Source organism: Balaenoptera acutorostrata, chromosome 1 (genome assembly GCF_949987535.1).
Source record: "Balaenoptera acutorostrata chromosome 1, mBalAcu1.1, whole genome shotgun sequence".
Lineage (NCBI taxonomy): Eukaryota > Metazoa > Chordata > Mammalia > Artiodactyla > Balaenopteridae > Balaenoptera > Balaenoptera acutorostrata.
In genome coordinates, this window is record NC_080064.1 from 184,043,514 (window position 1) to 184,070,154 (window position 26,641).

The 26,641-nt window shown below is 37.4% G+C and overlaps 1 protein-coding gene across 1 annotated transcript in view; it reads left to right on the forward strand.

Annotated features, from left to right (window-relative positions):
- The window catches only part of USH2A (usherin), an 800,956-nt gene that overhangs the window by 502,350 nt on the left and 271,965 nt on the right, over nt 1-26,641 (forward strand). Inside the window, exons 39-42 of the mRNA XM_057531465.1 lie at nt 34-176; nt 9,859-10,487; nt 20,506-20,840; nt 22,060-22,182. Coding sequence (XP_057387448.1) covers nt 34-176; nt 9,859-10,487; nt 20,506-20,840; nt 22,060-22,182 — 1,230 coding nt within the window. The remainder of the gene's footprint in view (nt 1-33; nt 177-9,858; nt 10,488-20,505; nt 20,841-22,059; nt 22,183-26,641) is intronic.

Consider the following 26,641-nt stretch of genomic DNA (forward strand, 5'->3'; position numbering starts at 1 on the left):
GCTTCTTAATTTTAGAATTTCTTTCCCATATAGGTTATTTTCCAATCCTTCTGCATCGTTAAGCTATGAAGTGAGAGATCTCCAACCGTACACAGAGTATGAATTTCGGTTGGTGGCCTCCAATGGATTTGGCAGTGCACATAGTTCTTGGATTCTGTTCATCACTGCAGAGGACAGTAAGTGGTCTGAAAAACACACAGCCAGTTATTCTCTGTATTAGGAAGTCTTAAAGTCTTCAATTTTTCCAAAACAAAGAAATAAGCCTCCTCTATTTTCTTGATGTTGAGGGACAATAATCTTTTCCAGGACAAGAATGGTCAAAGTTTCCAGAAAGAAGAAAAATGGGGGCTTGGAGGGTTGGAGGGTTAGGCCTACAAACAGGAATATGTAATTCACAAAAAATTATGATATGGACCCACTCAGTCCTTCAGGGTACATCTAGGTGTTCTGAAGGAGAGAGGTTTTCCTTTTCTACTTTATGACCGAATATTACAAGTGTTCTCTGCAGAAGAACATGGAATATGGACCTTACTTCATGAAGTTACTTAGAGGTCATTATACTTTTTTTCTGGAAACAGATTCCATTATACTTTTACTCATACCTGAAAGACAGCCTCCAGAATAGAGGAGTATAATCTGATAACAGTCATTCTGCGTGTATTACAAAGAGTACATTGGGATTGTCTTACTCAAACAGTACAGAGAATTTTCTAGTTTTTCATGGAAGAGTTTGTTTGCATATATATGTTTTTTACTCGGTTATATAGAGAAAATAAATACATGGCTATCATATTGAGTTTTATACAAATTACTTCTTTAAAAGTATATATATGGAAATATAATATTTTAGAAAAGTTAGAAATTAAATCAAGCTACACAGAGCGAAGGAGGACACTGTATCTTTGAACAATGAGGTTTTTAGGGTTAATCTTGTCAAGTCTTTTAATCAGAGGCTTCTTAGAAGATGTTGCCCTGTTGGCCAATTGCCATTCTGGCTCTATATTCAATGAGGACCCAAGTGACTTTCAAAAGGCTGGATATTAATCTCAAAAGGCACGGTATTTGAAACAATATCAATTGTATATGAAATTGATTCTTTTATGTCTACAATATCCTTAATTATATTATTTTGGTGAGAACAAGATATCAACTGAGATAGAATCAGGCCTATGTACCTTCCTTAATGCTTACATTTAAAAAAAAAATATGAACAATAATGTATAATAGTTCACCCATTTCTCCCAATTTGTAATTACTCCCAGGGAGCAAGTTTGGTACTTTACAAGGACATATCCAGTTCTTTCATCTCAAGGGTACCATTTAGTAAATTATCAGCAGAGTGCAATAAACAACACGCAAAGCCCAGAAAGTATTCATGCACCATTCAACGCGCCTACACCCCTTTTAGAAGGAACGTTACATTTATTCTGGAGACTCTGACAACATGAACACCAACTGTATACAGATGTGTGAACCAGAGAGCTCCCACCCAAAATAGATTTTTGAAGAAACATTTTTTTAAAAAAACAACTGAAGATAAATTTCTAATCTCCTTAGATAGAGCATACTTGCTTGACACTCAGTAGAGGTTAACTAAAGATAATGATTCACCCACTGCAGAGGTGATGGCTCCACAGAATGCCACATTGGAAGAGGAGAGAAAATGTCTCCTTTTTTTGGCACCACAATTTCTATTCCCATAGAGAGGGGGCAACACTTGGATTTCCTCCGTGGTGATCTTTATTGAATAGGGGTCAGGATCTCCTACATAAATAAATTCCCAAACATTGTAAAGTACCAATTAGGACAGCATCCTCTGTTGAGCAGATTTCTCTCCTGCCTCATCTTACCATAAAACAAGTCGTACAGACTCAGTGTGGTTAGAATTTTCATGCATGGAGACACTGCTGTCTTTGTGATTTTTTAGGGCCTGGGTTCAAAGGCAATAGTGTTAACCCTTCATCTTCCTTCATTAAGAATTAGTAACACTTGATTGTGTAGCAGGTATTAACCCAGTCTTCATTTTCATTGAAATCCTTTTCCCAAGACAGATGACTTCTTCTTCCTCTGCTTCACGTGTGATGTCACACACATCAGCAGAGGGCCAAAGGCTGGCTGTTTGCCCCTCCAGGTTAAGTTACCAGTGCATGCTCGCCCCTGAGACATGATAACAGTGTCCTATATATTTTGGGTGTCAGTGGAGATGGATGCCATCTCTGAATGGATGTGCAATTGAGTTGACAAAGACTGAGTGATTGGCACTGGGCACAAGCAGTTTTTCTGTCAAGGCTTCAAAGCCTTGCTTATAAAACCACCCATGCTGACAGCTCCACGCCAGAATCACACTTCATACTTGATCCTAACCACCACCTCCCAATTGGCGAAGTGCAATTTCCAATGTAGAGATTCGACATATCACCTTACAGAATGAAACAGAGCAGTCACCTCATGCCCACATTTAAATTTCATGCCATCGATAGGCACCTTTCCGCATCAGCCAAAGCCTCGAAACATTCTGGTGCAAAAAAAATAAAGGGTCACCAATAGCAATATTTTTCATATGATACCGCGAGAGCATGATTTTCTTCAAGCCTGTGACCCAGCTGAGAGCAGAAAGAGAAACCTAGGCAGGAAGGTACCTAGAGCCAGAGAAACAAATGCTTGGGTACAAAGAGAGTTTCTCATAGACGGAGAAAAAGGCTGTGAGGAATTTTAATCGATTTTTTTTTCAAATAATTTGTCATTTACATCAGTGGGCCACCAATATCCAGTTCCATGCAGTTTTAAAATTCTAGCGTGCTGATGCCAAATAATAATAATGCACATTTCCTATGAATATTTTAAATCCAGTTAAACTTGTGTTAATAAAAGATGTTTTTTTTCCAGCCAACTTGGTCAGTGTAGTGTTCGGCTATTTGCAACCAGATAAATACAAACAACACATGATTTTGTTGTTGTTGTTTTGAACAAGCTGCTGGCAGTCCAAGCATTCCAGACATCCTGGAATCTCTGCAACCTACAAAAATGCATTAAGATTGTGATAGACTTGGGAGCATGGGATTAATAATATGAAGACACTTACCTATCAGCTGAAATTTTTTGATATCTTTTAACCAGAAATAACCATCTCTTCTGATTTTATTGTTTGTCCCTCTCTTTTGTGTGCTTACAATTGTTTTCCGTGCAGTATAGGCATGTGAAAATGGTAGTTGGCTGGAAGGGAAAGTCTCCTTCAACTTCAGCTTAAATGTGCATGTGCTCTTTTGCCTACTAAAATCCTGCCCTATGTAAAATATGAGATAACCCACTTTTCTTGAAAAATGTAGATTCCCTAGACTAATGCAATTCAGATTTCTCCCAAGGTTTCTTAGCTAACAAGACTGAAATATGGAATATCTCTTTATTTGAGTCATTTTAACAACAAACATATATGTATACACAATTAGATCAACCTAATGAAAATGAGATTCTTTTCTAAAAATCACTTCTCTACCCCCAAAACAAAACAAAACAGAAAATCCAGATTTCTTCTAGAGATGACCATTTAGTTGTCCAATACTTTTCAAAGACTAAAAGTTGAATCATTTCACTAAATTTGTAGTTAAAAACTCCACATTTGTATTTCTAACCATTAATCTAAGAGGCATTATTAAATAAAATTTGTGGGATTTGAACAGTTTATTCTGTAGATTTACTTAGACAATTTTTTCATGTGTTCATTATTTTGCTAACAGACTGGAGTCTGCTAAAAGATAGAAAGATGTATCTTATTACTTACACAGTGAGATTTTCAGTACTATTAACATATTGTATTCACTCATAGTATTAGGTTTTACTGTTATTTTTTCCATACTTAAAATTGCACTGTGAACAAAGGATGAAGTAATGAGGGAAATTATCATAGTATCTGGGTCCTGTTTTACTTTTCACATTGGCAGTTTTGAGCAGTTTTCCCCTTTCATTCATCTTTAAGATTCTCATAGCAGTTTAGAAAGTAACAGTTGTTCTTCTGCAGTAAAAGAGAAAGATCTTGCAATGTTCATTGAAATCCGTATCAGAACACATTTCTGCCTCGTTTGTTGTCTGACAACATTCTAGTCATCCATCAAGCCCCAGCTCATATGTCACGTCCTCTGTGAAGCCTTCCCTCCTCATATCTACCTTAGAATTTTGGTTTGTGTTTACTTGTGTACCATCAATATCTCCTTCTGAATTGTAACTTCTCAGGACCCAGGGTTCCATCTCATTTATCTTTGTAGTTCCGGTGCCTGGTGGAGGGTCTCATATAGAGCAAGTACCCAAAATTGTTAATGTACTGATGAAAAAGAGTTTCATGTAAGCAAATCCATGAAAACACAACCAAGCAAACCTTAACTGGGTACCTGCCATGTAGGAGAGACTGAAAGAGACATGAAAGTTACAAGGATGAATAGGACAGTTTTCTTTACTTGAGGCATCCACTGTCTGGTGGCAAGAAAGACATAGAGTAAAACCATAGAGTATTCAGAGCTGAGAGCACGCCCATAGGAGAGCATGTCCCTCAACATGGGGTGTCAGGAAAGCCTTCCTGGATGAGAACACCAGGAGAGGAAATAGGGAATGATTTCTATTTGGAGTTCACATCAATATCAGATTTCAAATTTACTTCCTCATCACTGGTTCAGAAAAAGGCGGGAAAAGCAATTGCTGTAGGAGGCGTCCACTGACACATGAGGCAGGCAGGGCGGCTTGCAGGATGTTCTGCCCGTGGTTCCAGCCTCTGAGTATGAGCTAAGGAGGGTGAGGATGAGAGGCAGATGTAAGAGAAGGAAATCCCAAAGGCAGTCCTCATTCTTTGCCTTGGTCAGAGGAGCCTGCTGGCTGTCCCTGTGATTCAACATTAGCTGTCCTGACTAGGATAGTGAATGTTCTAATTAGAGAGACCTCTGCTAGCCCAAAACCATGTGCTATTTCAAAATGAAGGGGGACAGATATATAGAAATAGAATTCCAGAAGGAAAACACGTTTTCTTCTTATTCTCACAACCTGTAATGAGTAAAACATCGAGTCCTTGTGACAGAGAGGGGAAGTAAAATTGTGGTATGAAATTTGATCAGTTGATCAAGATACTTCTAGAGCAGGATTTTCCAATCATTCAGTAAGTATATTTGTGTCCTTAAGAGTATTTAAATTTTAGAGCTAATATTGCGTGGTAGAGATCTTTTCATTAGTGTGCTTTAGAATTGAATGTCAACCTGGATCTTAAGAGTGTTCTATGTGAGAGAAAAACAGAAACATTTGTAAATGAGGGTGGCACAGATTTGTAACAGTAGATTTTATTTTATTGAATGAAGAAATGTGAACTGTAAGTTTCAGTAGTGCTACATGATGATTTTGCTTTTCTATTCCAAATACATGTCCTAATTGCTTTAAATACTAACTTCTGAATGCTTATCCTTTCAAGCAGTGATGTCGGTCTCTACTTTACCCACAATGGAAGATCCATGATGCAAAGTAAATAATGTAAACTGTTGATTTTGAGAGCGAAGTGGCCCTGTATGTATGTTCCTACATACTTTGTTTCCTGTTGCATAGATTCCACCCCTCAAATCCTTGCATTCCCAGAATTTATAAAAACAAATATTTATTACCTTTACATTTTTATTTTTATATCCTAAGATCAGAAGCTGAGAGTGACCAATAGAAAATCCTTTGAAAGGACGGATCGATTAATGAAAAATTCTATCCACCTGACCTCAATTTCCCTCTTGAGCTCTTGAATCTCTTTTGGGAACAGAAAGCCCACTGCCCTTCCAAATTTGGAACCTCTAGTTCTTTTAGGACTTTTTTCTGCCATCATGAATTCTCACATCAACACATTTCATCTTCTCTTCCAAACTTTCAAGGAAGAATCCATAGCCATTCACCATACAACAAGTCCCAATTCTGGGAGTCAGAACACTCTTCCTAGCCTTCCTCTGCCATCCTGGTCTCAGGAGAAAGAGAGAAAATAGTTCCCCAGTATCGGTTCACCTACTTGCAGACTATAAATCATATCCTTTCAATTTCAACAACCTTCTAGTCTTCAGATGTTTCTTTTATTAATCAATGATGCCTATGTTACACAGGTCTTTTCCTATTTCATCAGTTGTCAAGAAGCTGAATGTTCATATTTGTGCCAAACTATGGTGCATGTTCTTAATATTTGTTTTGGGATACAACTATTGTACCCTCTTCATCATCACGAGATTAATTATTCTTTATCATTATTTTATTTGTCCTATTACTTAAGTCTTTTATTATGAGCTGTCAAAAAATCTTTTGGGGAAGTAGTTGGGGTATAAATAATAAATTGATTTTAAAAAAAACTCATGATTAAAGAGGGGATAGAATCCATCATTCCCACTCTTCTGCTAACATTTCAGTAGTGAATATCAAGAGGCTAGAGGAACAATTAGCAGAGGGTATATACTGCTCTGTATAATTATATATCCATATATTTGCCACCTTGATTTTTAATTCATTGGCAGATTTAGAGGATATCCATTTATGGAGTTAATATTACTGAAAAAGAGCTTTTGAACAGAGTGAGTTTTTAATTAGAATGGCAAAAAGTTGCTTCAAGGCAGTAATAACATACCAGGAAAACTGAGCGATCTTCGGTAACTCTAGTAGCAAACAAGTTGTAGAAGACCCAAGAAAACCACTGAAAAAAGTTATATACACACTACAGATGTGAGTCATTCAAACCGTTTATTCACACACATACACACACACACACACACACACGCCTACGCACCCATCCTTCCCAATATACACCCCCTGAGTATAAAAATAAATAAGCAGACCCCTCCGTGAACAATCTCATTACTCTCTTTTAAGCTGGGGCTGAATTTTTGAAGCTGATGAGCGAAATCGTTTCCCATAAAAGATAATTTCATTTGCCAAGATGAAACTACTTTCTGTTATTAATGCTGTAATGAAACAGCTTGAAATATGAATCAGTGATCTGAACAGAAAGGATGCTCCCGATTCCCCGCTCCAGGAGGGGAGTTCTCTAAACAATTACACCCACAGAGAGGGCTGTACAGTTGTATTTTCGTCACTAGCCAGCTGAGCTGTGTGGCTGTCACACTTGCCGGTCTCCCCTCCAGTGACAGCCGCATTGACAACATGTTATACTCCGCATTGATTTTACAGTTAAGGAGCTGATTGTGATATATAGGGATTTTAAGAATTCAGCTGAGAGGCTGACTTTTGCCTTTTATCATTCCATTAAAATTTTATAACCATCTTTTTCATGTCATTTCATCCATGAATTCTTACTTTAGAAGTGATAGCTACTGCTGTGGGCATAACTTTTCTCATGTTCAGAGCTTTTTATTGTATTAGCAAACTACCCCAATTATAGTTATTACTCATGTTTTACATAATTGTGGTGACCCTTTCAGCCATGCAGTAGCATGCCGGTTGATTTGTATATAGAATTAGACGATTCGGCTTATCATTTTAAAGCACTAAATTGAAAGCGTGCCAAGAGTCAGGTTTTAACACTTCCTTAGCCAAAGCAGCTAATTAAGCTTCACTCGGCATCATCCTCTCCTGAGTCGTGTGCTTTAAGGACCCTTCCTGCAGCAAGCGCTGGGGGCCTACTCAGCTAGAGCCGGAAGCTAACAAAATGTATTCTGGCTTTTAAGGGGGGGAAAAGATCATGCAATTGAAATTAAACATCTCTTCTTTCCCAAGATAAGAGATCATCTTTAAGGAAAGGCTGTGTTCTGTGGAGGCTTGAAGTGCCAGTTCATTATCCTGGATGTTTCCTTGATAAGACTATTATCGTAGGCAGGAGAAATAAAAGGCTTATCCCCATCAAAACAGAGAACAAACTGCATCATTGTTGTTACTTTTCCCTGAAGAAGCTCATAGTTTGAGATAATGCACAGATGAGGAATAATTATGGAAGACCCGGGTGAAAACCCTAATAGGAAATATTCTGATTTGTAAGCATATATTATTCTTTTTTCAGCGGGGAAGGGTGAGTTAGGGTTAGACTTGAAAGGCTTGATTCTCCACCATTGATTTTATGGACCCCAATCTCAGAGGATTTCGTTTTACAAGACAACATTGATATCTTACAAGACTTGTGCTTGCTTTTCTTCAGGAAAGAGCCAAATCTAGATGACAAGTATAAATAAGAAAGAATCCGCATCCCTATTTTGATATAATAATTGCTACCGCTACTGTGTACCGGAGAGCAAAAGTAAGAAATGTCACAGTGGTTTGACGAAAGCTTTAAAATGAAAGCTAACAACAGACTAAAATGAAAAATGTGATCCATATCGAGATCACTGTACTTTTAAGTATTTTTCTCTTCAAATAGGATGCATTGCCAAATTGTCAAAAATGGCTTGATTTCAGGGTTCGTGTACTGTAACAGCTTTCCTCTCAAAAAGTAATTATGATTCTACCATCAGTCCAGTTGGTGACAAATATGTGGATCATGTCGTGTGAAAATATGCTCCTATCGTCAGCTATTATTGTAGTCACTGGCTCTTGGAAGCAGTAGTTGCGTTTAAAATTTAAACCTTGGGTATAACACTGAATCACACACACACACACACACACACACATAATCAATGCTGTTTTAAACAATTACTGAATCCAAGTATATCTTTTTTAAAGATTTTTCCATAAAATCTAATGTTCACAGAAAAATCGCATAAATGTCCAAATTGCTGTGGGCAGAAAAGGGGAATATAGGATTTTTCTTGATCTGTTGTACCAATTTATAGATTTCAGGCCGTGGTTTATAAGAATGCTAAATGTTCTGGAATTACAGCTGTTACTGATCAGTGATTGAGCCAGATTTGTGTTATTGCACCATGTTCTTTCTTGTACCCAGAGAGCAGTAAAGCCTCAATATAATAAAAAGCACCTGCATTTTAAATGAAATTTCAATTGAAAAACTTAACAGCCCTTCAAATTGCAGAATTTAACGCAGCCCAGTAAAGCTTAAATAACACTTTGCCTCCGCAGGCTGAGGGGTTTGCATTCAAGGTGACTTGAGTGTGTCGCATGGTGAAATTATTTACAATTAAGGAATTTCTCTGGAGGGCTGCAGGATATTTGCTGTTCCACAACACCTAGGCAGGCATATGGCGGGCCTTTTTCAGTATTCATGGAGCCTCCTGAACCTTTATGATAATTGAATCAGTTAGAGTGCTGAGTGGAGCAAGCATTAAACCTGTTAACCTAAAGGTCAGATCTGTGCATTGTTTATTTATCAGTAGGTGAAAGAGCTAAATCGGCAGCTTCTGTCACAGTCACAGTAAAAAAAATCACCTATAATATTAACAGGGAGTAGATAAATTGCAAAACATGGATTAGAATGATAAACAGACCCGGGGATAATATGGAATATATAATGAGAGATGCTGAAGGATTTTACTGGGCTGTAAAATATGCAGGTTTGTTAAGACAGTGTTATTGATTATAATGAGTTACTGGGGTTCTAGAAAAATGGGGCGGAAGCTACAACTTTGGTTACAACCGCCCTCTTGTATCCTTCTCTCCTAAGGTCTTTATTTCAGGTCCTTGTGATATTTTGAATCCTTAGCTTTAACAAAAAGAAATGATTTTAATAAAGCTATCTTAGAGACAAAAATGACAATTGAATTTGATAATGTTCAACAAGTACATACTTCTCACACATTTAAGAGTAAATGTGTAAGAGACACTTAGCCACTTACTTATTGGCCTTTACCAAGTGTCCAATTTCATACTCTGGTAGGAGAGTTGTCACTCATTTTAGTTTTGTTTTGAGGGGATGTGGGGAGTTTCTAAGAGGTATCGTGTCTTACTTTTTTTTCTACTTTGTAGAACCTGGACCTATAGACCCTCCGATTCTTCGGGATGTGAAGTCAAGAATGATGTTGGTCACCTGGCAGCATCCTTTAAAGTGCAATGGGATCATTACCCATTATAACATTCATCAACATGGCCGTCTCTACTTAAAAACTTCCGGAAATGTCACTAATGGCACAGTGGTCCATTTGCGCCCATATACAGCCTACACATTTCAAGTAGAAGCTTGTACTTCAAAAGGGTGTTCCCTGTCACCAGAGTCCCAGACTGTTTGGACACTCCCAGATGCACCAGAAGGTATCCCGAGACCCGAGCTGTTCTCCGATACCCCAACGTCCGTGATTATATCTTGGCAACCCCCCACCCATCCCAACGGCTTGGTGGAGAACTTCACAATCGAGAGAAGAGTCGAAGGGAAGGAAGAAGCTACTACCCTGGTGACTCTCCCGAGAGGTCATCCCATGAGGTTTATCGACAAGACTTCTGCTCTTAGCCCGTGGACAAAATATGAGTATCGGGTCCTGATGAGCACTCTTGGAGGAGGGGCAAACAGCAGCGCTTGGGCAGAAGTGACCACGAGACCCTCACGACCTGCTGGGGTGCAGCCCCCCGTGGTGGATGTGCTAGGACCCGACACAGCCAAGGTAAGATACGGCGTGTCTGTCTCCACTGCAGACATAGGAATTTACCCTGGATTGACTCTGTGTTGAACAGAGCCATCTACTGACAAAACGCACACATGTGTTGTTTTAGGCATTCACTGGAGAAACCGGGTTTTTGGCCTTTGGCCCAAACTATCTTGAATTTGATGTCAGTTTTTCATTTCTCCCTGTAACCCCTTAATTATATTGTTGAGATGCTTGCATTTGCCTCACACACCTGAAATCCTTTGAATGCCACCGTGGGATGCTTAGCTTAACCACCACGTCAGATCTAAATAGATCAGAAAATGAGAGGAGGTGGGGAAATGTGGGGGAAGGGATTAGTGTATTAACAAAAGTTCCAATTACCGATATTCTGATTTTTTTTTAATGATCAAAGGATCAAGATGATGGGGAAAGAAATAAAAATAGCCGATTACGGGGCTATCTAGGAACTGTTCAATTATTCACTTCACTCTACTGGGAATGAACCCTAGAGCACAGGATAACTACCATTGTTTTGGCTTGCATACAAACTTCATTCAAGGGAAATTAGTGTAACCAAACAGGAGGGAGTTTTGTAGCTTAGAAGCCTCTTTTGTGTAAATACACACATGCTTCCATGGATTCAATCTTGTACTACTGCCAAAAGCATTGGTGCAGCAGCTTGCTCACCAGAGCACAAAACAAAGGACATTTGCATAACAGCAAAGTTCATCTGCTGAAATTATTACTTGAATCTCTGTTGTGTGTTCTCTCGCTCCCACCAAAAGCAAACACTGGGTGATGCTAAATAGTGTAAATTCTTGAAGAAATTTAATTGAACCTAGAAACTAAAATCGATTTTTATAAGTCTGTCTTAGTTTCAACATGAGATTGGTCAAAGCAACATGCCTTCTTGATAGAAATACCACAAATGTATAGAATTCTGTTGATAAAACACTAAAAGGAAATTAATTTGAAGGACATGATGTACGATGTTTATTATATGAATTGGGCAATCTTAAGAATTGTTCTTCATTCAAAGGAAAAGCAAAACAAACCAAAGGAAAACCCCAGACAAACCTAGAGTTATTCGTCATTCCAGAAATGACTTTTATTTTCAGTCCTAAGGGAATTTTGCAAAACTTCAGTAGCAGTACCAATCAATATGATGTGACAAACACAGTCCCTTCACAAAGGCAAAGCTAGATAATGGACTTTTTTCTGGATTCTTTCTAACAAAAGTTTAATAACTAGGCAGATCTGGAAAATGATAAATATTTTCAGAAAAATAATGGCTCAGTGCCCAATTCTATGTGATTCAGCATCTATAAACAGTGATCAAAAGTATTCAAAACAAATTGCCTTTTTCTTTCATTCTTTTTTTTTTTCCTTCCTCTTTGGATTTTGTAACCTCATCCAGGAATAAGACAATGTACATGGCTTGTCAACCTGCTAAAGTAAAGTTTAGATTAGCTTGGCTTGGGAGCAGAATCTCACAGGCACTCACCAGGTCAGGAATCTAAAAGTCTCTAAGAAGGTGCTTGGAATATACAGACATTGGACATTAGTGATAGTTTTTAAAACTTCAAACCTTTTATTAATTCTCACTTTATAACTAGAAAATCAGAAGTTATCAGTGAAGAGAGTCACCAGGAATATTCAGCTGAATCTAGTATTGGATTATATGTGTTTAAATAATATTAAAACAACATATTTATGCTTCAGAATTTTGGGCTTACATTAGGTTCAAAAAGATCTTCAGACTGCCAAAGTCAATGTCCTTATGATATGCTTATCTGGTAAACAGAGGCAATGTGACAGCAATACAGTGATTTCTCTTTATGAAATATAAGATTTAAAAGTTAAAATTGCAAATGGATAAAATATGAGGAACAACAGAAAGATGGTCATGAATGCATTGGTTAAGAAATTTATTCAACATTTATTTCATAGAGTCATTGCAAATATTAGGATGAAGAAAATTGTCAGTAATATTATTGACACAATAATAATAATTTCTGTTCTACTAACCTTTATTGAGCACCTATAAATCTTTATGAGTGCCTCTTTTAGGCACTGAGGATACAGTAGTGACCAAATCAAAATCCCCACCTTCATGGAGTGTACATTTTAGTCAAAACAACATAAATAGATATATAAAATGCCCAGAAATGAAAAAGACTTGAGGGAAGAAACAAATCAGGAATAAACAGTACCAGCTGATAGGTTGGGAGATAATAAAGGAAATGGACTGGTATTTCACCCTAGTTCTTCCCATTTTGTACCATGTGGTCTTTTCACCACCACTCTACCTGTAAGAGCTTGCATCTAATAGAGAAAGCAAGGAAACTTCACATACTTAGGCCAACTAGAAAATAACCCAAAGTAGCATCTTAGTAAGTATAAAGAGATAACTTGGCATAGACATGAGCATTAGGAAGGGAAAGTTGCATAAACAACAAGGTCCTACTGTATAGCACAGGGAAGTATATTCAATATCCTGTAATAAACCATAATGGGAAAGAATATGAAAAATAACACATATATATATGTATAACTGAATCACTTTGTTGTACAGCAGAAGTTATAGTTGGTTTAATATCGTAAATCAACTATACCTCAATAAAATAAATTTTTAAAAAAAGGAAAAGGGAAAGTTGCATATCAAAATTATATTCTTAATATCTTATTTGATTACAAGGAAAAGAATATATATTGCCAAAGCGGTTGTGTGAAAGCCATGCACTTTGATGTGATATTTAATCACTTTAAGAAAATTCATTTCATTGTATAAAGTTGGTAAAAAAATATACCAAAACCTGAAAAAGATAGTTCAGTAAAACTATAGACTAATTTCATATTGTGACTATAGAGCCAAAGCTTCTAAATAAAATATTAGCAAATTGAACTCAGGAGTATATTAAAAGAATGGTATACCAGGACAAATCTGGTCTGATTCTAAAAATGTAAGTTTTGTTCAACATCAGGAAATCTATCAACATACTGCTTAAATCAACTGATTAAAAGAGAAAGCCCAATTTTTTTTTATCAATAGATGAAGAAAAAAGACTTGTAAGATTCAGTAGCCATTTCTAACAAATATTCAACATGAAACCAGATTAGGAAAAAGTCAATTTATAAATTTATTCCACTGGAGTCTTGAGTACGATTGAGGACTAATAAAAATAAAACATAGAATAACTAAGTTGAATAACTGTGACGCAGCAAAAAAAAAAATTGCTTTTTGGTGATAACATGAGCCTCTGAACTCTGACAGCCCCATTCGCAGGCCCACCTTCCCACGGCTAAAGCAGAATGAAAGAGCAGGCCTGCAGCTCTCAGCTTTTCAGGTAGAAGAGTCCTCTCTTGGCTCAGATCGCCAAAACCACCAGCCTTGGTGTGTGTGCCACAAGGAACAATAATCCTGTCCCCCAGATGGTGTCCACGCACAGCTTTGCTATGGTGTGTACTCTTAGCGTTGCTCATTTACAGGTTGATAATAAACCAAAGTAAAAAGAATTAAGTCTTAATCATCATTCTCACCTGGTTTTTTTTTTTTTTTTCATTTATTTTTGGCTGTGTTGGGTCTTCGTTTCCGTGAGAGGGCTTTCTCTAGTTGCGGCGAGCGGGGGCCACTCTTCATTGCGGTGCGCGGGCCTCTCACTATTGCGGCCTCTCTTGTTGTGGAGCACAGGCTTCAGACACACAGGCTCAGTAGTTGTGGCTCACGGGCCTAGTCACTCCGCGGCATGTGGGATCTTCCCAGACCAGGGCTCGAACCTGTGTCCCCTGCATTGGCAGGCAGACTCTCAACCACTGCGCCACCAGGGAAACCCCCTCACCTGTTTTTGAAGATGGGCTGGTCTTTGATATCTGCTTAAATCAAACCATTAAAAAATTATAAATTCTTTTTTAAATTTAATTTTTACTTTATATTGGAGTATAGTTGATTTACAATGTTGTGTTAGTTTCAGGTGTACAGCAAAGTGATTCAGTTATGCATATACATATATACAATCTTTTTCAGATTCTTTTCCCATATAGGATATTACAGAATATGGAAGGAAATAAAATAATAATGACAACTAATATTCACTGAGTTCATATTAAGTTCCAGGAATTGCTCTCATTGAATCCTTACTACAACCCTCTCAGATAAAGGCTATTATTATCCCCATTTCGCAGGCAAACCCTGCAGCCTTAAAAGAATAGATAGTTATATTTAGCTAGAAAACAATTTGGTTTTTGCAAGATATAAGACTCCTCAAAAAAAAAGTTAAACTTCAGAAGATAGATTGGGAAAATACATCTATAAGACATTAGAAAAATAAATTATTTCCCTGGGCTTCCCTGGTGGCGCAGTGGTTGAGAGTCTGCCTGCTAATGCAGGGGACACGGGTTCGAGCCCTGGTCTGGGAAGATCCCACATGCCGCAAAGCAGCTGGGCCTGTGAGCCACAATTGCTGAGCCTGCGCGTCTGGAGCCTGTGCTCCGCAACAAGAGAGGCCGCGATAGTGAGAGGCCCGTGCACAGCGATGAGGAGTGGCCCCCGCTTGCCGCAACTGGAGAAGGCCCTCGCACAGAAATGAAGACCCAACACAGCCATAAATTAAAAATAAATAAATAAATAAAAAATTTAAAAAAAAAATTAAAATAAAAAATAAAAATAAATTATTTCCCCATAATAAACAAAGAACTTCTAATAACATGATAAAAAGACAACTCAATAGAAAACAAAGTATAAAATATGGATAAATAACGTGATAGAGGATAACTTCTAATAACATGATAAAAAGACAACTCAATAGAAAACAAAGTATAAAATATGGATAAATAACGTGATAGAGGATATACAAAGAGTTAATAATGTTTGAAAATATTTATATCTTAAAAAAGTCAAGGGACTACAAATTAATTAAAGAAATAATAAATACTGGCAAGACCAAAAGGATTCGTAATTTCTTTTTTTTTCTTCTAGTTTTATTCAGATAGAGTTGACCCAAAGCACTGCATACGTTTAAGGGGTCCAGCATAATCATTTGACTTGCGTACATCATGAAATGATGACCACAATAAGTTTATTAAGCATCCATCATCTCCTATAGATACAAAATAAAAGAAAAAATTCTTTCCTTGTGATAGCACTCTTAGGATTTATTGGGTTGGCCAAAACGTTTGTTCGAGTTTTTCTGTAACATCTTATGGAAAATTCTGGACAAACGTTTTGGCCAACCCAATACTTTCTTAACAATTTTCGTATGTAATGTCAGCGGTGTTAATTGTATTAATCGTGTTGTACATCACAACCCTAGTACTTATTTATCTTATAACTGAAAGTTTTCACCTTTGACCACCTTCACCCACCACTGCCTCTGGTAACCACAAATCTGATTTCTAAAAGGAGCAGTAATTTCAAGAATTTGTGGGGACACAAATCATGGACATTTTCTTTCATTGTTTGTGATCAAGTGAATTACTTCAAACTTTTCAGAAAGTAATCCATCAATAATGATTAAAATTAAACATATATTTTGGTATAGCAATTCTTGCTAACCTGTACAATAATAAATAAGTACAGGGACTTCCCTGGCAGTCCAGGGGTTAAGACTCCACACTTCCAACGTAGGGGACATAGGTTCGATCCCTGGTCAGGGAGCTAAGATGCCACATGCCATGCAGCGCAGCCAAAAAATTAAAAAAAAAAAAAAAAAAAAAAAAAGTACAGTCGTATGTATACATACATTTTCAAATATGGTTTTTAACAGTAAAGTCGAGTCAGTAGGATAACTGAATAGTCTGTTTTCAGCCATGAAAGGAATATTATGCAACACAAAACATGATAGGGTGTGTCCCTGATCTCTAGTTGAGTGTGAAAAGCAAGTTACAGATTAACAATGGGTATAAAATAAAATTTTTCCAGAAAAAATATTAAAAGAGAGAGAGAAAACTTACCTATGTGTGGATATATTTGCTGTGTGAGAAAGTATGGAAGAATAGATTCAAAGCTATCACCTTTTCACCTTTAAAGGGTGGGAATGGGGAGGGACAGAAGGAGGTTGAGGTGAAGGACCATAATTTATTTTCCTGTATGTATCAATATCTTTGGTTTTTTTCTCTGAATGCAAAATGCAAATCAAATATCCAAAGTAAAACAATTAATATTAACAACTTTAAAAGGAAAGGAAGATATCTTAAAGGAAAAATTTAATTTCATTTCAACAAATACTTATTGTACACCTTGTTCTGTATGAGAAGCTTTGCCGGGGAGTCAGTTGTTGAGAGGAATTACCATATGGAGTCAAATATTACCACACTCTCATGCCCTGTGGTCATTCATGTTTTGTATTGATTAAGTAGTCTTAGAATTATAAAATCTTCTATCTAGATATGAGGGCAAGGATTGTCTCTTAACATTAGATACAAGGAAACTGAGGCCCAGAGATGTTAAGTGTTTTGCTCCAAGTCTCACAGCTTTGGTTGAATAACCTACAACAAATATCAAGGATATTTATTCTTAGCCCATTCTCAACCCATTATATCAATCTTCATAAATCCTCTTATTCATAAAATTCTTAAATATGGTTTGATGGAGTTAAAGAAATTAGAAGTAAGTTTCAATGTTTATGTGTGTTACTTTTTTCAGTCCTGAAGCCAATCATCTAACCTACATTCCATAAATTTTTGCTTACAACCAGGATCTCGTAGGTCCCTTGATTGTTTAGGGCCACTCTTCAGGGGTCTGAACAAGTACGTAAAAGTCAGTAGCTCCTTAAACACCTACCCACCTGTCCTACTTTTTGCAAATTTACAGTAACTAAACAGAGAATGGAAATCTAAGCAATTAAGAACCACTCAAATAAAAGAAATCATCATTGTTGGCAAAGCAACTCCAAAATAAACATTTTATTCCCAGCCAGAAACTGCAATTCTGTTTAGAAAATTTCAATGTAAAAGTCTTGTTTTAGAGAACATACCTTTTGCTTAGTAGGCTAGGAACATGCTCTTGGGTCTGAGTATTTTGGGCTGCAACAATATTTTATAATCCTTTCTATGAACAATAGATATATAAAAGGCCATGGAAAATTAAACTGAATGAAAGTTTTAATCTCACATATTTTAGCCACACTCTAGTAAATGTAGTCTTAAGCATTGGAAAGAATAGAATCCAATATTTAACTAACCGGCTCTTTAAAAAGCTTGGACACATTTATTTTTAGTAATAGCTCCAGGATATTTTCAGGAGGATGATCAAATCAGATACCATTTCTGATAGCCTACTCACTATAATGACAATGGCCTTCTCCACCTTGCTATAAAATTCCTTATAAAAATTTTCTGTGGAAGTAGATTCATGTCTTCCAACTCAGTACTGTCAAAAAGATATATCTTCTTGGGCTTCCCTGGTGGTGCAGTGGTTAAGAATCCGCCTGCCAATGCAGGGGACACGGGTTCGAGCCCTGATCCGGGAAGATCCCACATGCTGCGGAGCAACTAAGCCCGTGCGCCACAACTACTGAGCCTGCTCTCTAGAGCCCGTGAGCCACAACTACTGAGCCCATGTGCTGCAACTAATGAAGCCCACGCGCCTAGAGCCCGTGCTCCGCAACAAGAGAAGCCACAGCAGTGAGAAGCCCGTGCATCGCAATGAAGAGTAGCCCCCGCTCGCCGCAACTAGAGAAAGCCCATGTGCAACAGTGAAGACCCAGTGCAGCCAAAAATAAAATAAATAAATTTATAAAATTTAAAAAAAGATGTATCTTCTTAAGTCTGTAACTTTTTAAGTGAGAAAAATAGCCAATTGCTGGATGCAAATGTTTATAGTTAGAGAACACAGGGATTTTTTAGCTCTTCAAATGACTGTCTCCAGAATCATTACATCACATCACTTAATCTACGCTGGTTGATATCTTATTTAGGGTTTATTTTATGAATGCTTTTCTTAGGCTCAACAACTGAGTTCCAAATCAATTCACTCTCAGCTCAACTGCTAACACAGACTACCTCCAAAGTTTGGATTCTTTCAAGGGCTGCCAAGCCTTGACCTGAACTCTCAGAATATTCTAGTTCCAAAGGCAAGTGGTATTCCACATGTGAATCAGGTAGAATTGAGCTGTGATAACCCTTCCATTTTCCATTTGCGTGACAAGTACCAGAAAGCCCTGTAAATAGGACCTTGACTTATTTCTGAAGTCCACAAAGAGCACTGCACCCCCCAAACAAATAGAATCCTATGTCTGCTCTATAAACTTTGCTTGCATTAGGCTTCTTTGATCTCTCCTCCATCCAGGCAAATCCTCTGTGCTCATAAGGAACTCATCTAAAATTTCTCTTCACCAGCACAGTGTGGAACTCTCTGAGAAGTGTTTTTGGTTTTTTGTTTGTTTGTTTGTTAATTTTTATTTATTTATTTTTGGCTGTGTTGGATCTTCGTTGCTGCACACGGGCTTTCTCTAGTCGCGGTGAGTGGGGGCTACTCTTTGTTGCACTGCGGTGGCTTCTCTTGTTGCGGAGCACGGGCTCTAGGCACGCGGGCTCAGTAGTTGTGGCTCGCGGGCTTAGTTGCTCCGCGGCATGTGGGATCTTCCCGGACCAGGGCTCGAACCCACACGTGTCCCCTGCAATGGCAGGTGGATTCTTAACCGCTGCACCACGAGGGAAGTCCAGAAAAAGTTTTAAAAATCAGCAATGATTCCAAGCCATGTAGTAAAGTTGGAGTAGATGTCAGGTCCTTGTTAATTTTAAGTTAGGATCGTAATCATCAAGCAACTGCCCAATGACATCTGGTAGAGGCCCATTTTGTCACCAAGAATTAGGAAGAATACCCTACAAATATCTCAGGTCAGATTCCTTCTGGAGGAAATTTTTTCTCTTTAAGATAGAAAATTTTGGTTCATCCTTTTCCATGCTCATTTTTCTATTACGCCTTTCAGACTTTGAATTTGTAGAGAACTAAAAATGTAGGTATCAGTATATCACTTTGTGGAAAACTCTTTGAAAGTTTTAAAATAGCTGTATGCTAAGGAAAAACATAATGGAGATAGCCATGACTGCTATTACTTCCGGAACTCCATCTCTGGGAGTATGGCACTAAATGAGTGTACAATTTAGGCCCTGCTATCAAGAAGCTTACAGTCTACTGGGGAGATGGGATATACACTCCAAAATTTAAGGAACATTGCAAGGCAACACAAAAAAGATGATCCGTGATAGCATATAAATAAGTAATCTTTTAACGACTTACGCACATTTTTCTAGGGTCCTTTGTCCCCCATAAGAGCATGAGTGGGTTAGCACTATGCCCTTACAATATTTAGCCAGAAAAGAAAAGCAACGTTAAACATTATTAGAAAACAGTGTTTCTTTCTTCTGATGTTCATGTCTATGACTTAAACAGGATCATTCTTTGCTTGCCTTTTTAAAGCTTTCCACATGTCTCTTGTCTTTGAGAACAGGATGTGTTGTTATTGCTTTACTTGTTACATTATGCACTAGTGAGACTCAGGAACTCAACAGGGCATCCTCAGAAAATGCAAAGAATGATTTCTGCACCCTCCCACCACCATCCAAAAAGAAACAAAACAAGAATAGTGACATATTTAAAATACACACTAATAATGAAAAGCAAGGAGTTCTGACGTTTTGTTTAATTGAGTTATAAACAAGGAAACTATCAAATCCTGCTGCCACCCCATTGATGCGTGTGGATGTGTGAATTCTCTCCATGTGTGTGCTCTGTGTCCTTCAGGGCACCCATGGTGGAGATGAATCACTAAGGTGTGTATTAGTCTGATAATCTTAGAAAGTCTCCAGACTAAAAGCCCAACCCAGGAAACAGCATTTCATCTAGTTCCTGGTGTACTGCTAATTGATCCGAAACCCTTCATCACTGTCTAGTGTGCAAAGGGCAAAGTCGAAAGTGTGTATTTAGAAAGTGACTTAACTGAAAACAAGGCAGAGCAAAATGCCAGGCCTTGTGAACTGCAGTTGCTCTGTTCCTGTGTTGTCACACTGGTGCTAAGCTTACGTTTTATTTCAGGTCACTTGGAGAGCCCCACTTATCCTGAATGGAGACATCCTTACCTACGAGATCCGCATGCCTGACCCTCGCATCACAATCACCAACGTTACTTCCTCTGTGTTCAGTCACGTCGTTACTCATCTGATTCCTTTCACTAATTATTCTGTCACCATTGTGGCTTGCTCAGGGGGTAATGGGTATCTAGGGGGGTGCACAGAGAGTTTCCCTACCCATGCGACCACCCATCCCACCCTGCCTCAGGATCTTAGCCCGTTGTCCGTGGTTCCACTAAGTGAGTCGTATGTGGGCATTTCTTGGCAGCCACCAACCAGGCCAAACGGACCCAATTTGAGGTAAGAGAAAGTGACGGTGCTTTTGGATTTTGTTACGATCTTATCTCTCTAGGAAGGAAGGGAGGAAGGAGGCTTTTCCTCACATAGGAACATTGAACTAATTCCTTGTTGGATATTCCTCACTCATAACATTTTTTTTTTATTGAAGTGTAGTTGATTTACAGTGTTGTGTTAATTTCTGCTGTACAGCAAAGTGACTCAGTTATATATATATATATATATATATATATATATATATATATATATACACACACACATTCTTTTTTATATTCTTTTCCATTGTGGAAATATCTCACAGGATATTGAATATAGTTCACTGTGTTATACAGTAGGACCTTGTTGTTCATCCACTTTGTATATAATAGTTTGCATCTGCTAATCCCAAACTTCCAATCCTTCCCTCCCCCAACCCCCTCCCCCTTGGCAACCACAGGTCTGTTCTCTGTGTCTGCCTCACTCATAATTTTCATACAGTTTCATCTTCTGTATCTTGACTTATATGGAACCATAAAAAGATCATCAAGGTAAAAATATCATGATATTGTGGGGAACTAAAAACCCTCGAAACAACAATCGCTGTTCTGTAATGCTTCTCTACACAGCCCCTCTCTTGATTTTCAAAGTATATCTTTATTATATGTTAAGCAAGCTTGATGCATGTTCTAAATGACACATTTGCACAAATATGCCTCAAAATTCTAAAGATAGCACAATAATTTTTTGGCATGTTATTATTATCTGGAAACTTGTAAAGCATGTGGTCAGGAATATAGATAAGATGAAAGAAAAGACCTGTGATTCTGAAATGGCTTTATAACCACTTGACACTTAGGCAAGACTATGGAGTCGATAATAGTATCATTGTTTATAAAGTATTGATGGTAGAAGTCTTAGGAAATCATTAACTTTATAAGCTTTTTGTAATTCTATTTTGTGTGAAACTGGCAATAAAGTTTTGGCAAATCTGATAGAGAAGAAATCTAAATGCTATCATTTTACTGATAATAGTAAAATGTGAATGTAGCTAATTGTTCGTTAGCTACACGGATGACACTTGTGCCAAAAAAAAAAAAAAAAAGATTATCTAAAAAAAGAAAATGAAGATGTTTTCTTTACGCTTACACATACACCCCACACACTCGTACCGTGAGACAGCCTGAATTTTGGTAATAACATTAGTTGAGATAATCCCGGTCTTTCTGCTTCTCTTCTGCTTTAGATATGAGCTTCTGAGACGTAAAATCCAGCAACCACTTGCATCAAATCCCCCAGAAGATTTAAATCTGTGGCACAATATTTATTCAGGAACTCAGTGGTTTTATGAAGATAAGGGTCTTAGCAGGTGAGATGACAAAAACTATAAAAACAAATGCTGGCATTTAGTTTGGGCCATGTTGAATAGTTCAAAGAATCTGAGTGTCTTCATTGTGTGAGCCAGTTATCAGTTATGCAATAAAACATGTTTGGTTATTATCTGTGGCATTAATCATCGAGCAGCAACAGTCAGCATGTTTAATATTTGCCATCTTAACTGCATGCTTCAAATAAGCCTTTTGAAGTCAAGTTTGTCGGTGTTTGAGCCTTAGCCTCTTGCCTTTGTCACAGCTCTAGCCAGACACATAACGGAGAAATCTGGAAATGTTGAACATGTTCAAAACTGGGGAAAGTTTGGGCCACTTGTAAAATGCTTGCTTTTCCAGGAAATAATTTGCTATAAATCATTGATTCAATTCACAAAAATTATTTAATTAACAGGCTTAGGACTTGAAAGAATTCAATCTGGAGTTCGAAGAGATCAAGAAATGGGCAAATAGGCAATGTCAGAAAAGAGTACCCCATGGGAGAGTAAGGAGGGGTGGGATTGGTTTCATCCTGTGCTGGAGGACTAGCTTTGTGGCCTTAGGGGAGTCACTTAACTTCTCTGGGCTTCACTTTTGTTGTCTATAAAATGAGGAGATTGGATGGGATTAAGTGAAGTCTAAACCTTCATGAATCAAGCAATGTAATCAAATTTCAAAAAATCACAAGATTATTTTAGGAAAACTTTTAAGACATATTGTTCAATGACTTTTCTATCAGATGGGTTATGCTTCTAGACTCACACTGACTAGCTCTACTCTGAACTCTGTTTACAATCTGGTCTTGTCTCCCCTCTTCCTCTGCTGGGCCTCTGTGCTTCAGCCACGTTAGTATTGCGTTCAGCACCTCTAATAGGCAACAGCCACCCCTCAACTTCTCCCCATAGCTGCCATTTCCCTCTGTCTACCGTCCTTCAAGTCTTGGCCTGGAAGTTTCCTAGAGCACCCTCTTCCTGGTCTGAATCAGCTGCTTCCTTAATGTATTTCCATAGCACACCCCTTACAAATCACTATTGTCTTTGTACTGGCCTGGCTACTTGTCTGGACACCCCGTTTTACTGTCAGATCCACCATGAGCAAGGCCTTGTCTTCATGACGTCTGTATCACAATCCCCACCGTAGTGCCTGGCACACAGTGGGTGTGCCAATAGACGCTAAATGAAAGAATACTTTTAGTAATGTGTAAAGAGTTGGGTATTCATTGCTCTGTGCCTTAGGAATATTAACTGTGATGTTCTTATCTTTGGGGAATGAGTAAAACTAAGAAAAATTCTCCTGTCCATCTGAAAGGGTCCTGGTGGGAAAACATTACAGGTACGGTGAGGTTCTTGAAGAGAGGCCGCATGTAAATCTAAGGAAACAATAGAATGAACCATATAAAATTGCCATTTTTGTAAGCTAAAAAGGATCAATTACTAGCATATCCTTTTGGTTCAACCTAAATTATCGTGGTCCCTAGACTCTTCTCCACTATTTTCAATTCATTATTTACTTAATCCAGCATTGCTGTATAATGATGACTTCAGTTGAAGAAATTCATTTTATTCAGCAATTTCTTTTTGCTTCCTATATGCTGACAGGCATTGTGATAAGGAACAAAAGATGAATAGCATAGCCCTTGCCCTCAAAGAGCTCACAGTCTAGTGGAGAAAACCACACTCACACACACACACACACACACACACACACACTCATACATGTATTAATTGCTATCATCACAGTTAACTATGGATACACCATCACTACCTAGGGAAATCGTATGGAAAAGTAACTTTCTATGATCTGTGAACTCTAAGTGCCTGAAATATAGCAATTTCCAAAATAAAGAAGACTTGACTATCTAACATTACTGAATCTAACTTTTAACCATGAGGTAGTTGGCAGAAAAACAGAATAAGTCTCAGAAAGTTAATTTTGTTTCTTCATAGAAGCAATGAAAACTTATTAAGGAATTAGGACCAAGGCCAAAATTTTATTATTGAATTTTTAATGATGCTTGTAAGGATTTTTAATGAGAAGTCCAAATCGAAGATGTAAGGAAAGAAATTAAGTTAAATCCCCACAAATTAGATTGAAACATAAGTTGACATAAACATACTGATGACAGCTCCTTCTAGAAAGGAAGTATACATATAACAAAATGTGCTGAGGTGATATTTTGACTAGCCTCATAATACTAAATGTCAAGAGATTTTTTTTTTTTCTGCTAGCACTAGCAAAGATTTTTTTCAACTATTCGGCTAAACCACTTTGTCACTGCAAACACAGTGATGGCATGAACTCCTCTCTGTTCTGGATCTGACAAAGGAAGAACAAGCTATGAGAAATAATAGGCTCTATTTTAAGGAAAATGTTGACTTGTAGATTATAATAACTTAGCTGCCATTGAGTTTATGAAGGGAGGCATGTTCTCACTCCTTTTCCTTTCAATTATTTATGAACTCCTACAAGTATTTCTTTATCAATGACAGTCTGGAAAGAGACTTTCATATGAGTTCTCAAGAATCCTCTAATTGCATTATCTTTAAATGAAAGCATTCAAAATTCATAGACATTCATCTGGTTTTCAAAGAACGGTTGGACTTGACTCTTTTCAGGTTTAAATGCTTAAGATAAATATAGTATAAAATCTAAGTTTGAGTCTTACTGACATAGATTCTGATTTTTTTAACCTACAAAAATGAAATGTGTCAAGCCCTGAAAGAGGACATAGTTTCTGGGGAATGATGTTCAAAAGAGTGTGACATTCATTCCCCTTCTTTGTAATGAGATTAAATGTGCACAAGTAACATTTTCTGCTTTGCTAATAGGGAAAGACTGGGTCAGCTCCATGACACGTGTTCCTATAACATAAACATGTTCAAGTTGTAGCTGTTAAGTAAACAAATTAACTTCATAAACACGGAGGGTGAGTTAGAAGGAGGGCCTTTCTTCCATGACCACCAGTGTGAGGTAGAGCCTGTTATTTTCTTGCTTAATACCATAATGTGAGTAAAAGTTGGGTCTAGAAATGAAAGCCAACTTCTGTCAACATTGGTGTACCATTTCCTAGCAAAGTACTTAATTCAAAATGAGCAAAAATATATCTGTTTCACATTTAACATGGTAGAGTCACAGTGCTTTTTTTTCATTGCTCTAAATTTACTTCATGCTGTCCTTTTCTAAGTGTCATCATCTGAAAACTTACCTCACAAAAAAAAAAATGAACCTCTAAATCTGGGAGGATGCATTTTTTCATAGGAGGTTTCATTGCCTAATGTTTTCTTCAAAAAAAAAAAAGAAAGAAAGAAATCTAGTTTATTTGTTTGCATTTCTTTTTCATGTTGATGATATAGTAGAACAAAGACAGAAATCACAGCAAAGTTATTTTAGGTGCCACATTCTGGTAGCATAAGTACAGATAGCTACAGGAACAGACAGCTGCAACTTTCACTCACAATCTAAAAAGTATCATAAGAACTTTCAACGGTGATTGATCATCTTTACTCTTCAATTTCCAAAAGCAAAAATTTTCAGCAGCATTTTTAGGAAAAAAAAAATCTTTCAGCAACAAATAAGTGAGGAAAAGAAAAGGTATCCACCATCAATGGAAAATCTAAACAATTACAGATTTAAGCAGTAACACTGTTGCATTTTTGTTTGCCTATTTATTTATTCCCACAAAAGGATTTGAGGGTGTAAGGAACAGTACGCTATCAGAGGTTTCTCAAATCCTCTGGTGTATAATGTTGTACTCAAGCATGTGTTGGATTGTGGTGGATATGAAGAAGAGTTAGTGGAAGGAGGAACTGAATAGCCTGCATTTTCGGAAGCATGATTTATATTGGTGACAATATTGACACATGAATTCTGTTAGGACATCAATAAAGTTGACACATTTTTAATTCTGATGAAAATAACCTGAGGCATTCTGTAGCTGCACTGAAGAATTGGTTTTATTGGTTCCCAAAACACATCAGACCCTTTCAAAGTACAAGCCTTCCACACATTTTGCCCTGAATAATGCTTCTTACTGGCTAAATTAATGTCTCCACAGGCCAAATTACTGTTTGTCATCAATACCTAGCCCAAATGTTATCTCCTCTGTGAAGACTTCCTGACTAGATTAGGTTAAATTAGATGCTCTGATGTATGTGGAAAGAAAAAGGAATAAATGAATATATGTTTTAGAGGTTCTCATTTAAAAACATTTATCTGTAAATATGTATATAAGTATACACACGTACACACACACACACACACATATACACACATACACACACTCCAGTAGGACAGACATTGCATTCACTATGTTTAGTATCTGGCATGTTGTTAGTGCTAATAAATATTTTTTGAATGAATGAATAAATTAATGAATGAATAAAGTAATGGTGTATCAAACATAAAAGAGCAATATAATTTGTAAGAAAAAAAAATCTTACTGAAATCTAAGTTTCAGTAAGT